General features: G+C 39.6%; 1 protein-coding gene across 1 annotated transcript in view; it reads left to right on the forward strand.

Moving 5' to 3' along the window:
- The first annotated feature begins 12,381 nt into the window (after positions 1-12,381).
- LOC118838747 (SET-binding protein-like) overlaps positions 12,382-16,075 on the forward strand; it is a 34,832-nt gene continuing 31,138 nt past the window's right edge. The window contains exon 1 of the mRNA XM_036746115.1: positions 12,382-12,556. Coding sequence (XP_036602010.1) covers positions 12,457-12,556 — 100 coding nt within the window. The 5' untranslated portion in view covers positions 12,382-12,456. The remainder of the gene's footprint in view (positions 12,557-16,075) is intronic.

A 16,075-nucleotide genomic window follows, 5' to 3' on the forward strand; every position in this document is an offset into this window, starting at 1 on the left:
AGCTAATAAAAGTATCTGAAGCCAGATATGAACTCAGGTCTTCCTGACTCCAGGCCCACTGTTCTATCCACTTCACCACCTAGTTGCCTCTGAATTCAAGTTACTTGACTAAAATAAATTACATCCTCAGGTTCTGAAAGCACTGTTATATATGATTTTTGAATCACTTTCAGTGATAGTTAAAAGATTTCAGCAAACAGGACGGATACCATAGTCCTGGAAAGGAGCAGATGCCCTGACTTTCAAAAAAAGGAAGAGATTAGAGTCTAAACTAGAAGCCAGGGAACTTGACTTTGGTTTCTGACAAAATTTTACAATTGGTCATTGAAAGAAATGATTAATGAACATCTAGAAAAGAAAGTGGTGGTTACAAAAAGTCGACAACTTCAAAAAGAAGTTATGCCGGTCTAACCTTATTTCCTTTACTGACAAGGTTACTAAAATAATAGTTCAGAAGAATGTGGTAAATATATTGCGCCTACATTTTGGCAAAGCTTTTGATAAAGTATCTTGTACTATTCAAGTATTCTCAGAAGATGGAAAGATGTGGACTGATGATAATACAATTAGGTGGTTTTGAAACTGATTAAATGCCAACTAAAAGAGTAGTCATTAATGGGTCAGTGTCAACTTGGCAGGAGGTCTCCATGAAAGTTCCCTGGGGATCTATGTTTAACCATGGTCTGTTTAACATTTAGATTAGCAACTTAAATTAAAGGCATAGATGGCATGCTCATCAAATTTTGCAGATGACAGAAAATTGGGGGGGGCATGATACCTAATACTCTAGATGACCAAGATTCAGAAAGGTTTTGACAGGCTGGCTAGACTATAATAAGATGAAATTCAATAAGAATAAATGTGAAGTCTTGCGTTTGACTATGAAAAAAAATCAACTTCACAAGCATAGGATGGGGAGGCAGAGTTAGAGCACAGTTTGCCTGAAAAAGATATGGGTCTTTTAGTGAACTCCAAACCCAGCATGAACAACAGTATGATGTGGTGGCCTAGGGCTGCCTAAAGAAAAGCGGTGGCCAGGAATGAGAGGAGGTTATAGGCCCTCTGGACCCTGTCTTGGTCAGCCTACATCTGGACTACTGGTTTCAGTTCTCAGTACCAGAATTTTTTAAAAGGCATTCTTAAGTAGAAGATAGCCACTGAAACGGTGAAATGCCTTGGTCATGTCATATGAGCATAGTTTGAAGGAGCGGGGGAGATTTAGCATAAGAGAAGCCTTGAGAGGAACATGATAGTTTTCTTTGAATATTTGAAGAGCTGTCTTATGGAAGGGGTGGAGAAGGAGGCGGGGGGGGGGGGTGGGGGGCAGGTGTTAGATTTGTTTTGTTTGGCCCCAGAGGAACAGAACCGGGATCAATGGGTGGAAATCACAATGAGGCAAATTTAGGCTGGTTATCAGGCAACTCTTCATAACATTTAGAGCTGTCTCAAAGTGGGATGGCCGGCATGAGGGGTAGTGAGTTTCCCCCTCCTTGAAGATCATCAGGTAGAGGCAAGGTGGCTAATTTTCAGGTATGTTAATAGTAGGAATTCCTTTTCAGATATGAGTCAGTCACTATAATCTCTTCTAACTCAGATTTTTTTTTTATCATCTTGATTTTGACCCTTTTTTGCCACTAACTTCTTCTGAGGTAACATGTCTTATTACTCCTTCCTCTGAAAGCCCTTTTCTCTACTCAAAGCCTGATTTCTTTTATTGGACTAAATCCACCAGAGACGTTTTAAAATTTTATTTTTAACTTTCTTTTTACTGTCACCTATCTGGCACCAAAGTCCACCATGCTTTGAGGCTACCTCTCGCAAAATACTTATTTATATTTTAATAGCATCCTGCCTTGGCTATTTTTAGCTCCCTTTTCTTAGCCTTCCAAATGAAATTAGTGGGGCATGGAGTCTGCAGCACAATTATTTACTCCTCCTATGAGGCTATAATCCAGTCATCCTGTTGGCTTCATATGAATCTTGAAACTGGATTTTTAAAATGGCCTTCCTGATTTCCAAAGTTCTCTGCTGGATAAATTTCCTTTTCTGACCACAGAGTAACAATAACTCTAATAAAAATTCTCAGAAGTTTGCGAAGTGCTTTCTTTGCAACAGCCATTGAAATAGATACTGCAAGTATTAGAGACCCCATTTTCCAGATAATGAACCTAAGTGTCAAGGAAGCTAAAGGACTTGCCCAGGATCATACAACCTATATTTGCTATATGTAGATATGAACCAGGGCCTCCTGATTTGTAAGAATACACTCATTCCAATATATCATGCTACTGTTTCACAATGACTCCTGTCCATTCAGCATCCCTACAACGAAAAATCTATTCCTTTGATAATTCTTCCCTTTTCTCACCTCTCTAGAATATCCAGAAACCACCATTGCTCCATCTTGCTATGGTCATTCTTCATGCTTTTTAGCCAGGAAGAAATTTCCTTTTTCTTTTAAATCAGATTGGAAATCAGCCTCTTTTGGCCAGGTTTCATATGCTAGATGCCTTTCAGTTAGTTATGAGCTCCATTCTTATATTGTGTCTATTTGGTTGGAACTAAAGCAGCTCCCATCCAACCCAGGGCCTCTCAGGCCACTGTTGTCTATTAATGGTGAAATTATCTTAGAAGATCTGTTGTCAAATATACACAGAGTATACACACACACACATATACACATGTATATTTGACAATAGTGTGTATGTGTATGTATATAATGTATATAATACATATATGTGTATATGTATGTATGTGTATATATATGTATACTGCCTCACATTTCTTGACACAGGCTTACTGAACCAACCAAGTAGAAAGGAATAGTGAGATGCACTTAACCTTATTAGTTTCAGTAGGACTGACTCTCTCCAATCCATCAGTGTAGAGAGAGACATTGGAGAAACTCAAACTATTTCCACATCTCATTTACATAATGGATGAGATGTGAAATGAGCCCAATGCATGAGGAACCACCCGGAGGCATTAAAGTTTATCACAATATGTAAGAGTTCTTTTAGATCATTGCATTAAATTTCCACTAACAAGATAAATTAATTGCATTACTGTACTAGCCTCGAGATGATCAACTGTAAGCCTTTAGTAGAGGGAGTGCAGCTGTTGGCCAGGCATGTGGTCCAGTGGCCCAGGGATACCTCCACTCCAGATCCTGCTGCCCCTTTAAGAAATTCTGGGCTCCTCTGTAATCTGATGGTGGACTTTGGCTTTATTAGTGAGGTAACCGAGGATGAGTAAATCAACTGTATCAGACAAGCCTCAGGACATCTAGAAATTGATCATTCTGCCGAAATAAGCACTCTGTGTTTATTAGCTGGGAGTTCATCACTATCGCTTCCCTTCATCCAATTCCTAAGAGATTTCAAAGCTATCATCATGGTATTAGCTCTTCTGACTGAACTACTAGAGATAAAGATTGGGAGATCTATCTAATGATGGGTCTAGGTTTCTGTGATTTTTCCCCCTTTTATTCTGTGGCCCGGGCCTTCGTAGTACACAGACTCAGAGTGTGTATGTATGTGTGCGTGTGTGTGTGTGTGTGTATGTGTGTATGTGTGTGTGTGAGAGAGAGAGAGAGGGAGAGAGGGGAGAGAGGGGAGAGAGAGAGAGAGAAAGACTATTCCTTTTTAGATGAATTAATGTGGGTGGTGTAAAGAAAACCCATTGATGACGATGTTAAAACAATGGAACTTTTCTATACATTAAAGAGACAACCATTTAACAAGGATAATGTATGCTAAATTAATGTCTCTAGCCAGATAGTGGCTGATATTGCATTAAGAAGAATAATTAGTTTCCATAACCACATTTATCATGATATAGTCCTAGCATCCCCATATGAGCAGGCTTCTGCCAATTTGTCCATGAGAGAAGAGCAAGTTATGACTGATTCTCTCAAATCAGTAAATAGGCATTTATCTATTTATATGTGTATATGCACACACACACACACACACATGCACATGCACGTACACGCTGCTGAGATCAAGCTCCCCCCCCCACTTTAATGCATCCTCTAAATAAGCAGTAATCAAAATGCAAATAATGTGACCCAGTTAGCAGGGAGATCTGCATTACCATACAGATGCAACGTGTGACTAAACACATACACAGGATATAGATGGAAGAGATTGTGTGAGAATCTTGCATTAGCTTGTATTGAGCTCTGTGCATTGGGGGACAATATAAGGAAAGAATCTTTTTATAGAGGAGGGTCAGGCAGCATTTGGCTCATTAGATGCACTGGTTTCCAAGCTATTCAGTGACAATTGAATTATAAATATGAAGCTACATAGCAAGGACCAGTATTCTACTGTACTAAAATTTAACCCCAGGAGCATAAAACCTACACAATGATCTGCTATTTCATTATTAAGTACCTGCTGAGGTGTTAGCTACCATGCTAGTCTGGGCATAAAAAGACAAAAATAAAAACAATTCCTGTCCTCAAGGAGCTTTACAGTTTGTTACTTATCAACTAAGCCTTAAAGGCATTGCCAGATGCACCTGCAAATATCTTCACGGGAAGAACTGTCACCTGTGATTTCCACAATTGGGACAGAGCTTTTTCAAAGTGAAAACATACAATGGTTATCCCTTTTCAAAGATCTGAAACTCTCCTTTCCACAGTATCCTGGTGGGAAATTCCATGAAGATCACATTGTTCCCTCGGGTCCACCAGTGGGGGCCTTTATTGTTATTATAGGAAAAGAATTGCTACTGACTAAGACCATCTGACTCAGGTCGGGTACAGGGCTACATCACTGGAACTCTCAAGGGAGAGCAAAGGTTGAGCTTTCTGTTGTAGGCCCAAGGGATAAGTCAGTGTTCAAGAAACTACCAAAGTCTAGGCAACTAACTCCTTCACTCTACTAAAATGTATTGAGTCAAACAAGGAAGCTTTAAAGAATACCTATTTTTCTGTGAAAGGGTCAGAGTGAAAGTTTCCGAGTCATGTAATTATTTTAGGCCATTTATGCTCATATCTCAGAAGTATTAAGGTGCAAAATTAAAAAAAAAGGTTTGAGAATTAGAATGGAATAATTACTTGGAAGTTTGAATGGATGAATGGATAAATGCATGAATGAATGGGGTATTTATTAAGCACTAATTATATGACTAGCAAGCATAGAATGAGTAAATTTTATAGTTGTGAGAACTTAGAAACTGTCTGGCCCAACCTGCTCATTTTAGATATGGCAAAACAGAGAAAATAGGAATCAAGGAACCTACCCAAGGTCACAAGGATTAATGGTTAGTTAGGAATAAAGCCTCTTCTACCAGGTCTCCTAACTCCCATTTCAATATGTTACATACTAAAAATGTTCTACTTGGCATCTTTGGTCAGTGAACAGGTGTTTATTGAGCAGCTCCCAAGTACCCACCCTTATGCCCAGTGCAGTGGGAGCCATGAGGAGAAGACAGTCCAAGAAGCTTACAGTTTGGGGGAGGTATATGGAATAATTCATATGGAATAAAACATGAGCACAGATTATAAATCATAGCTGCTCCTTAAGTTTGATCAGAAAGATTAGTGAAAGATAGAAGTAAGACTTGGATTGAGTCAAGATATATGTTTAATTCCCTTCTATTTACAAAGAGGAGCATCGTATCAAGTAGATAGAGAGGGAGGTGCCATCAGAGACAGGAAGACCTGGCTTCATTCCCCACCTCTGACACCTCCTGGCTGCAGGTGCCTAGACAGGTCGCTTTAACCTCCCAATGCTCAGAACAACTCTGAAACTGTAAGAAGCTCCTGACCTGCTGAGATGAAGGAAGTGGCCTCCTCCAGGGTTTCTTTTCTATCAATGAAAACACAGGTCTTATCTCTATCCCTATATGGAGTCTAAAAATATTTTCATTATGAGGCATCTCTAGTCAAAGATTAAGCAAGGAGCATTACAGAAAACAGGTTATAGCCAGTGGAGACTGAATGTGTGCCTTTTTTTCCAGAGGCAAATCAGCATTAGAGCAAGTTTACCTGATAATTTGTTGAAATTGCTACCCATAAGCCTAACCATTGACAGAAATAATCCTCAAAATGAGACTGATTCTCAAAAAGACTCTTACTGCCTTCATCTTAGAGTACAAAATGTGTGTATACATATGTATGTATATATGTATATGTACACCTATGTTTATATATGTGTTGGTATGTATGTATACCCTTATCTGCACTCTCATGGCCAACACCCTAATATATGCCATTGTTAAGTCTATCAAACTCCAATCCATCTTCTACTCATCTGCCAAAGTGAGTTTCCTAAAAAGCAGGTGTGACCATGTCACCCTCCACTCCCCACTCGGTGAACTCCCCTCTTTCCAGTCTTACACTTTACTCACCTCCAAAACTCTATGACCCAGCTACACTGTTTTTCACAGGTGACATGATACCTCCCAGTTTTGTGCATTTGCACAGGCTGTGCCCCATACTTGGAATGATCTCCCTCCTCCCCTCTGCCTCTTCAGCCCCCTCCAGGCCTGGCTCAAATCCTACCTTCTACAAGAAACCTTTCCCGGTCTGTTCTGCTGCTATTGCCTTCCTTTTGCTGTTTCCTTCTATCCACACCATATATAACTTGTACGTTTATAGTTATTTACAGGTTTTCTCTCCTGTTAGAATGTGAACTCCTTGAAGGCAAAGACTAGGTTTTTTGCCTTTCTTCATATCTTGAGGACTTAGCACACAGTTAACTATATGTTATAAGCACTTTTACATTATAAGTGCTTAATAAATGTTTGTATAAATGATTGTATAAATGATTGACTGGGATGCTGTGAATTCTCATTGTATGTAAAAGTCACTTGTAAGATTCTAAGAACTAGATTCAACTCCGTGTTATCTAAAATTGTTAAGAAATGGAATCACAATGCTGTGAAAACAAACCCCTTTGAAAGCTGTAAGGACTCGGATCAATGCAATGAGGATTCCTGATTCCAGAAAACTGATGATGAAAAAACACTATTCATTATAGAGAGGTGATGGATTAGGGTACAGAATGAGACATATATGTTTTGTATATAGCCATTGAGGGAATTTATTTTTCTTGACTATGCATATTTGTTACAAGAAAATTGTTTTTCTTTTCTTTTTCCAATTGGGTTGGAGAGGTAAGGGAGAGAAAATAGATTTTTACCATTTTCTTTTTATTAGAGAGAGGTAGTGCTACGGATATAAAATATTTCATGCATTTTAGATCAAGTCACTGTATCATTAGTTTTACTTAACTGTTTTACCTTGTTACAAGAAACCTCTCACAAAGTGGAAATAGTCTCTAAATGTTGTAATATAAAAACAAACTTAAAAATAACCAAAAAGGAAAAAGAAATTGTCATGTCAGTCCCTTACCCAAAAACTGTTCATGCCTTTCTACTCTATACAGAATAAAGTTCAGATGTCTTATTCTGGCATTCGAGGCCCTCCACAATTGTATTTTTCTAGTCCTTACTCCCACTGATATACTCATCCGTCCAGAATGGGCTACTCCTGCCCAAACACTCTTCACCTGCACTGCCTCTGTTTATCCATGACCTTAAGCAAGTCACCTACTCTCTGAGCCAAAGTTCCCTCACATGTCATATGGGGATATATGATCAGCCCTGCTTAAAACTTAGTTACTTAATAGAGTTCTGATTCCAAAATGAAATTTTGAACATGAAATTTCAAATGCTATCAAAGGATAAGGTGATGCTGCTATCCTCTACCTCCCACCCCTTCATACTGCTAGTTAATGTTACCTTGGGCAAGTCACTTAACCTTCCAGGAAGTGAATTCTCCTCAGTGATCTTTGTGACCTCAGTAAACTTGGAGAGAAGGTAATTGAGCAGCAACTACTACTTGGGAAGAAACGGAACAAAAATATTGAAGATATTGACTCACCCTCAAGGCAGTAAACAGTGCTTTGGTCTTTGACCTTTACGCATCCTGGGGTAGTCAATAACCTGGCCGTTAGAAGCTGTGCCTGCCACTGATTTTGATTTGGGAGTAGTTTAACCTTGAACTGAGATCCAAGTAACCACGGCAACAGGAAGTAGGCCTCCCTAGCACGAGAGTAGGAATCCATAAATCATGGTCCCTAATGCAAACACTGTGTGCAGGTAGAGATTTGAGGGGATAAGTGGTTTGTGAGAGATTACCTTTGAAAAATGAATGACTGTCCCTTGATATGTTAGAGCACAGTTTCACAGAGACTTAAAAAAAATTATCAATAGAGGTCACCAGGTTAGAGCAGCATGTTTTCATATAGGTTTCTTTTCCCTTCGCCAGCCCAGCCCCACTTTAATTATGAGCAGATGTTGGATCCGCAGTATTATTAGCATTATTATCTCCAGTTTTAAAAAAAATGCTTATTTCAATTCAACAAACATTTACCAAGGCCGGGCTATGTGCTGGGCATTCTACTAGGAATACAACTATATATGCAATACAATAATACATAACTTGAAATACAACCCCCCACCCCTCACCCCCCCAAAAAAAACTCAGTCCTTTCCCTCAGCATGCTTACTTTCTCCTGGGGATTATAGCATATAAAAGATACTATAAATAAATACAAGATAATTTGAGGATAAAGAAAGCATTAACAGCTGGAGGAGTAAGAAAAGACTTTCTGTTTGAGGTAGCTCTTGGAATGAGCCTTGAAAGAAGCTAAATAAGGACTCTAAATTACAAGCTTCCATGTCAGGCTATTCAGGTGTCCTGATATTACGTGTTTACATTTCATTTGCCCTAGTCTGTTCTGATACGGACTTTGCTCATGAGATGCTCTTCAACCTAGGTGCTACTTCTTCCACCATCTCGGACTGTCCTCCTTTCATAATGAAACTTATCCCTCTTTCTCTGGATTTCTCAGAACACTTACCAAGGGGACTTGCCTGTCCTGAACCCTGTTCTCTATATTATAATTATTTACATATGTCCTTCCCCTCCTTGCCCCTTTAGATGGCAAATTCCCAGAGAGCAGAATCTTGTGTGTTATATCTACCTTTGCCTCACCCACACCTAGCATGGCTTCTCGCATTTAAACACCTTTTGAAGTGATATGTGTTCAATTCATTGCTCAGAATTTAAAACAGAAATTAGCCCTTGAATCAAAAGCTACCATTCACTTGTCTAGTCTCTCAGTTTTAGCAACCAAGCTGCCCAGCTACATGCCAAGCATTGTAATCAGCAGAACACTTTTTCTGGGATCGTGGTCAACTTTAGGATATTTCCCATTCCAGAAGTATCCACTCCCATTCAGAAAAGAAAGTATATTACACACTAGATAGGGCACTCCTCGTTAACCCTCCAAAATATCGCCCAACTATTCTACCTCTTGGTGAATGCCAGTGCTAGATTTTGAAGCTGTTTCACATTCCTCAGGGTCTTTTACAACCTGTCTTCCATCAAAATACCTCTACCCCAATTGCTTCTCAGTAGCCACCTGGAATGAAATGGAAACTGAGAATTTATGTGACCTTTCCAGTTGTCTCAGTAGTTAATGTCACTGTATTCCTGCCTCCCTTCCTGAGCTTTGCTCTTTAGCCATTTATGTGCCACACACGTGGTCTTGCATTAGGTTCTGTGTGCAGCCACATGTGATATTCTTACATAGGTATTTTACTTCTTGAGCTGTTATTTCATTCCCTGCATATAAGTAAAAAGTCAAAAAAGAAAGGTCAAAAAACTGTGGAAATCCAGGGTCTCTCTTGGCCTTCCTTTTGTACAGGGTGTTCCTAGAGTCTGGATACATAGGCAAAAATGCATATTTTGAAGAAATGAAATGATTGAAATTTTCCACATTTTATTTAATTGGAATATTAACAAATAGTATCTTCAACTTCAGATAAAACCATGTGATTTCGTATATTCCAAGAGCGAATGTGCTAAAATTGATGGCAGCGTGGAGTTATTGAGTTATTGCATTGAGTTCATGTGCATCTTGCAAAACGCATCAACCTTTGCATCGCAAATGATGGAAATCATATTGAAGATGTTATTTGTTAATATTCCAATTAAATAAAATGTTGTTGAAAATTTCAGTCATTTCATTTCTTGAAAATATGCATTTTTGCCTATGTGTCCAGACTTTAGGAAGACCCTGTAGCTTGATTTCAGAAACTTTGTATGGTTACTAGCCAGCAGTGCCCCAAAACTTAGATTAATTCGAGGAAGAGGGTCAGTGTAAATTATTGAAAAGCCCAACTTAGAGATTTTTCCCAAAAGTATGCCCAGTAACTTAATAGGTTTAACAGAGCGTGCCTTATAGAGGGTCTGCTTTCATGAGTAGATAAAGATTATAGATTTTAGACCTGCTAAGGATTTTGGGAATCACCTAGTCTAACCTTTTCTTTTTAGAGATGGAGAAGCTTTGGTCCAAAGACCAATGTAAAGCAAATTGACCCAAAGATATATGCATGAGACTAGTGGCTACTGAAGCTTTCAAAACCCATTTGTTCTGTTACATAGTCTAAATATTCTATTTCTGGAATGGGTTCTATTTTTAATTTGCTTCACAAATCATAATGATAATAAAGATAAATTTAATTCTACATTGAACCTATGTCTACAAAGCCGCTAATTCCACATCAGTGAGGTTCAAAAATGGCAGTCTTCTTACACAACCTTAACAGCCAATGGAAAAAAGTACATTCTGGGAGAAAAAATACCTGCTTCCATTTAAAATAAATGTTACGAATGTTCTAAAGATCACTAAAGCAATGGACCTTAATCATTAGACCCAGATTATCTCCATTATCAGAGTTAACAACCATTAATTGCAGCCATCCATACATCTAATGCCTTTATTGTCCATTGAGCCTTTGCATGATCTTCCATATTTCCTCACCTTTGTCATTCAGGACTTTATTCTTTTTCCTTTGTCTTATTATCTTTTTTAGGGTGATTTAATGAAATTTTATTTTTCCTCTCCCCTTCAAAATGTAATAAAGTCTAAATTTAAGAATGTAATTTTTTAAAGTTATACACTGTATCTATAAGCTTAACATTCTCAAATGTACTCCCTAAAACAGAGGCTGTGATCCTTCTCCCTTGGTTAGAATTAGGAAGCCACCTTCCCCAATTGTATCTTTGGTAGCTGGCTGCATATTACTATTAGGATGCCAGTTATGGTACATCTTTTAGGCAGCTATAGATAGGTATGTTTTTAGATTCTAATCTCTCCTGGATCAGGGGCTGTGGGTTGAGTCAGTCTGGTAGAGGAGTACAGATGAGCCAAGTGTGGCCTGAAGGGTTTAGGTAGAAGAAGGGCCCCCAAAGAAGTTTAAGTTTAAGAAGGGCCTCTGATCACACGTGGAAGAAAACCAGGTCCTCTGACTCCAGAACAAATTTTTTTTTCTACCTCGTAACCCAAAACACTTGATAGAAAATCAGCTACCCACCTTAAAGCACAAAGTACCTGCATTCGATGAGAACAATGTTAATGACTATTTGAATTGATGCCCACTTTGTAGGGTTTCAGTAAATATTTGATAACACCAGTGAGCAAGGTTGAGTAACAGGGTCAGAACAAAAAGAGGAGCCAGCAGGTCAGTGACTCCATACATACAGCTCTGAAACATCTGGTAGAAAACTAAAGAATCCAGGGAGTCATCCAAATTATTTCTAACCGTACAACATTAGAGTTGACCCAAATCCAGCTCGATCAGCATTTTATAGACAGTGCTTCAGGCAGCTAGGTGGTAGTGTGGATAGAATGCTAGGCCTAGGGCCAGGAAGTTGCTATTCAGTTGTTCAATAGTGTCTGACTCTTCATTACCCCATGAACCATACTGTCCATGGGGTTTTCTTGGAGAAGTTACTGGAAAGGATTTCCATTTCCTTCTCCAATGGATTAAGGCAAACAGAGGATAAGTGACTTGCCCAGGATCACACAGTTAGAAAGTGACTGAGTTGGACTCGCTTATTTGATCTTCACAACAGCCCTGTGAGGTAGGTGCTGTTATCATCCCCATTTCATGACTGAAAAAACTGAGGCAAACAGAGGTTAAGTGACTTGCCCAAGGTCATACAACTAGTAAATGTCTGAGGTCAGATTTGAACTCAGGTCTTCATGACCCTGGAGGCAGCTAGGTGGCTCATTGGATTGGAGCACAGCCACCACCATAGACTCGAACCCATGTCTTCCTGACCCTAAGAACAGCATTTTCTCCACTGTGACACTCTGGTAGTCTTTAATTGTTTGTTTTACTGATGCATTTTGTCTTTACATCACTCACTTTCTAGAAAAAGCCCCTCCCCCACACCAACTCCACCCATCCCTTGTAACAAAGAAAACCAAGCAAAAATACCCAATTTGGGACCACATCTGACTCTTTTCTAGTTCCTGTTAATTAACCTAGCACTTGTGGTGATATCATTCTCTAGGAATTGCAAGTCCCCATTTAAAAGCAGACCAGACTTCGGTGAATAGTAAAAACGAGGGCCCAGCCTCTGCCATGATGACCAGGAGGAAGCCAACATCGGTTGAAAGTATTGCAATAGCCCCAACGCCAGTATTATCTCTCCTTGCTTCAACGGCAGCAGCATCTGAAGCAGGTGAGTCCCGTGGAAATCTGGTGAGTCTGTATTGTCTATGGGGAGGCTGTGGGGAGCAAGCTAGGAGTGTTCAAGTGTGACACTTTTATCCCTGGCTCCTAGTACATTGCCTGGCACATAGTAGGTGCTTAATAAATGCTTGTCAGTTAGTTGATTTTTGCATGTCATATACTACTATTAGACTGCAAACTCTAATGTTTATCTTGGTTAAACTTTGTGTCTTCTCTGGAGGCTAGCACAGCACAGATACAAGGCTTAATAAGTCTTGGCTAAATTTGAAATCCATTCCCCTCTTCTTCGAAATCTCTCCAGCACACTGATCTCTTCTTCATCTGAACTCATGGAATTTATATTCTGTATCATTTATTTGCCATTTAATCACGTACTGCCTTGAAAGATTTCTTGTATCATTGTCTTATATTGCATTGCCATTTAACTTTTATATTTGTGTGTATTCCTCCACAATTCTATTATGAGCTCTTTGAGGGCAGAGTCCCAATCTCATGTTTTGTGTGTTTGTTGTTGTTTGGTACCCTCTAAAGCACTCAACTCCCAGGTGTGAATATAATAGGCTTAGAAGAACACTAAATAAGTGTTGAATGAATGAATGAACAAATGAATGAGTGATTTCTGGCCACAGTAAGAATCATTGCTGTTAAATTTTAGAAACCCTAGAAGGGGGTTCATTCTCGGATTCACTTCAACCTCAGCCTCTAATTGAGTGATTCATTTTGTCAGGTAAATCAGCCTGTCTGTACCTCTCTACTCTAGACCAATTGGTTCTAAAGAGGTAGTCACAGCTTCCAGGAGTCTGTGGCCCACTCACAGGGAGCCATGGCTTCACCCCAAGGAGTTTGTGATTAGCCAGAGGGTGAGAAATAAGTCACATTCCATCCTCCTCAAGACAGAAAGGCATGGAGGTTATCTCCAACATAACTATACCTACTCTTCATCCATTACTTCCCAATAATCTTCACCTCCACCCCTTCTCACCACTGTACAGGCTCCCAGTCTTCCCGATTCTGAGTTCACTGTGAAATGCAGGGATTTGATATCACCCACCACATGGACTAAATTAGTACTATCTGAGATTCGGTTCTCCTGAAGGAGGGAAATGAAGGCTGGCCTTTCTGGTCTTCTTGCTCCTCCATATTCTGTCATTCCTTCCGGGGAACATTACTTGCTCTCTTTTTTGCTATCTTTCTGTTTTTTTTTCCTCTCTTGTGCTGTTGCCTATGCCAGGCTTTTCTATTCCTGAGGTCAGGATTGTCTAAAAATAGCCCTAAGGCCATTGGATTGTTGAAAGGTCCTCTAGGAAAATTTTAGATCCCTCAGGGCAGTTATAGCCTAATTCCTACCACAGCAACTGCCACAGGGAAACTCTCAATCTCTGTCTCTGTCTCTGTCTCTCTCTGTCTCTCTGTCTCCCTCTCTCTCTCTCTCTCTCTCTCTCTCTCTCTCTCTCTCTCTCTCTCTCGGTCTGTCTCTCGCTCTCTGTCTCTCTCCTTCCCTACTTCCCTCTCTCTTGTTTTTTTTTCCACTTATAATCAATATTGTTTTGGAGGCCACTGTGCTAGAAAGCCACATCAATTTGCAGCAAAGAGCTAGTTTGGAAAAAAGAAGACCTGAGCCCAAAATCCCTGTTAAATTCACAGAAATCAAGTTCATTATATCCCCTGAAAACAAGGATTTGCATTCTACCTCTACCTCTTGGCACATTGTAGGTGTGCAAGAAATATACATTTACTAACTGACTGACTTCCTTAGGGACTGAAGTCAAGAAATAGTTTTGAGGTCAGCATTCGAAAGAGTAGCTCCTATTTTTCCCATAAACATTTCATGAGCTGTTTGCAGATAGTAGTGAGGTGAATGTCCCAAACCCACATGATATCTCTCATGGCTTTCTGATGTTTTTATGCTTTCACCCCTGACAGGGAGTGGTCTTTCAAGATTCTTGCATAAAGCATCCTGTCAAAATGCTACCTTACAAAGTTCTTCTGTAACAGCTGCCTGCCTAGATAATTATCTTGTAGCTATACCTGCAAAGGAGCCTATGTAGATTAGGGTCACAGGTACAACATGAAAGGGAACAAGTTCTTTCTTATCCAATGAGTCTGGGTTGTTCAGGTAGCTAGCCAGCAGCAGTGGCAAATATTTTTTGTGCATCTGATAAATCTAAAGCATGATTGGAAATACAGGTGATATAAGAGAAATAAAACATAGTCCCTTACCCCAAAGCCTTGCAGTCTAGTTCATGAGATAGGATATGGAAATACATCAAGATAATTACAGGCAGGTGGCATTACAAGGTTCATTCAGAAGACAAAAAATTATTTTATGCATATTCTTCATATTTATTGAATATTTGTTTATTCACCATTTTCTCTTAGTGGACACCTGGCTTCCATTTTCCAAACAAATGGTCCATAGCTTTCTGCACATCTATCATTTCTATATTAGTACCTGATTCAAAAATTCCCATTGTGTAACACAGTGGGTTGTATCCATACTTGGTTTGCTGACATAGGCTTTACTGAAGGATACGTGGAGAAGTGAACAGCCTCGATTTGGCCCTAAACAGTTATATCCACTTTCATGTAGCACTCCTTCCAACCCCAGCCTTTTTCTTCCTTCTCCAACCCCTACTCATTCTTGCAACTCAGCAATATAATGACCAATGTCAAAAGTCCACTTTATATGAAGTAGGATTTATGTTAATTCCAATTAACTAATGGGAGGATTAAGGTGGGAATGATGGAGAGGGCGGTAGTAGTAGGGCATGGTGTTGGGGCTAACATGGGATTTCTTGTCAACGTATCAAATGCAGAGGAAACTGTCTTCACCTGCTATTTTGGCATTGTTGGAGGTACAGGGGATATAAGAGAAATAAGACATAGTCCTTGACCCTAAGAACCTTCCGGTCTAGTTGGTGAGACAGGACAGGAAAATAAATTAGAATAATTATAGGCATGCAGCATATTCCAGAAGTTCTAAGAGCAAAGCAAGCACTAAGGACTGTGGCAGTCAGGAAAGGATTCTTGGAATAGGTAGGGCTTGTAGTAGGTCTAGAAAGAAGGGTAGATCTTAGACAATCAAAGAAAGATGAGGTCAGAAGGTGTATGACACATAGTTGTTTGGCAGTAGCAAAACCAAACTCGTCATAAGGATATCACAGATTCAGCCAGAGCTGAATTTCCTTTCATTTCTGGATGGTGGGGCCACTGAGCAACCTGCTGGAGGGAGAAGATGACAGAAAGGGCTGTGTAACCCACAGACTCTAAAGATGAGTCTGTTCATGAAACATTTCATGAAGAGGTAGTAACAGAAGCCTGTATTTCCTTATCTCAACAAGCCTCAACTCCTGCTTTTAGAAGAACAGTAAACTAGGAATTTGATTTACAAGGATCTCTTTACTAAAGGCCAACAGTGTTGAGAACCTTGTAGATACTTAATAGCTACTTGTTTAATGAAAACAAATGAAATAGAACGGAATTGAAAAGGGCACTTGTCCAGTGGTCA

The sequence above is a fragment of the Trichosurus vulpecula genome, chromosome 1 (genome assembly GCF_011100635.1).
Source record: "Trichosurus vulpecula isolate mTriVul1 chromosome 1, mTriVul1.pri, whole genome shotgun sequence".
NCBI classification, from domain to species: domain Eukaryota; kingdom Metazoa; phylum Chordata; class Mammalia; order Diprotodontia; family Phalangeridae; genus Trichosurus; species Trichosurus vulpecula.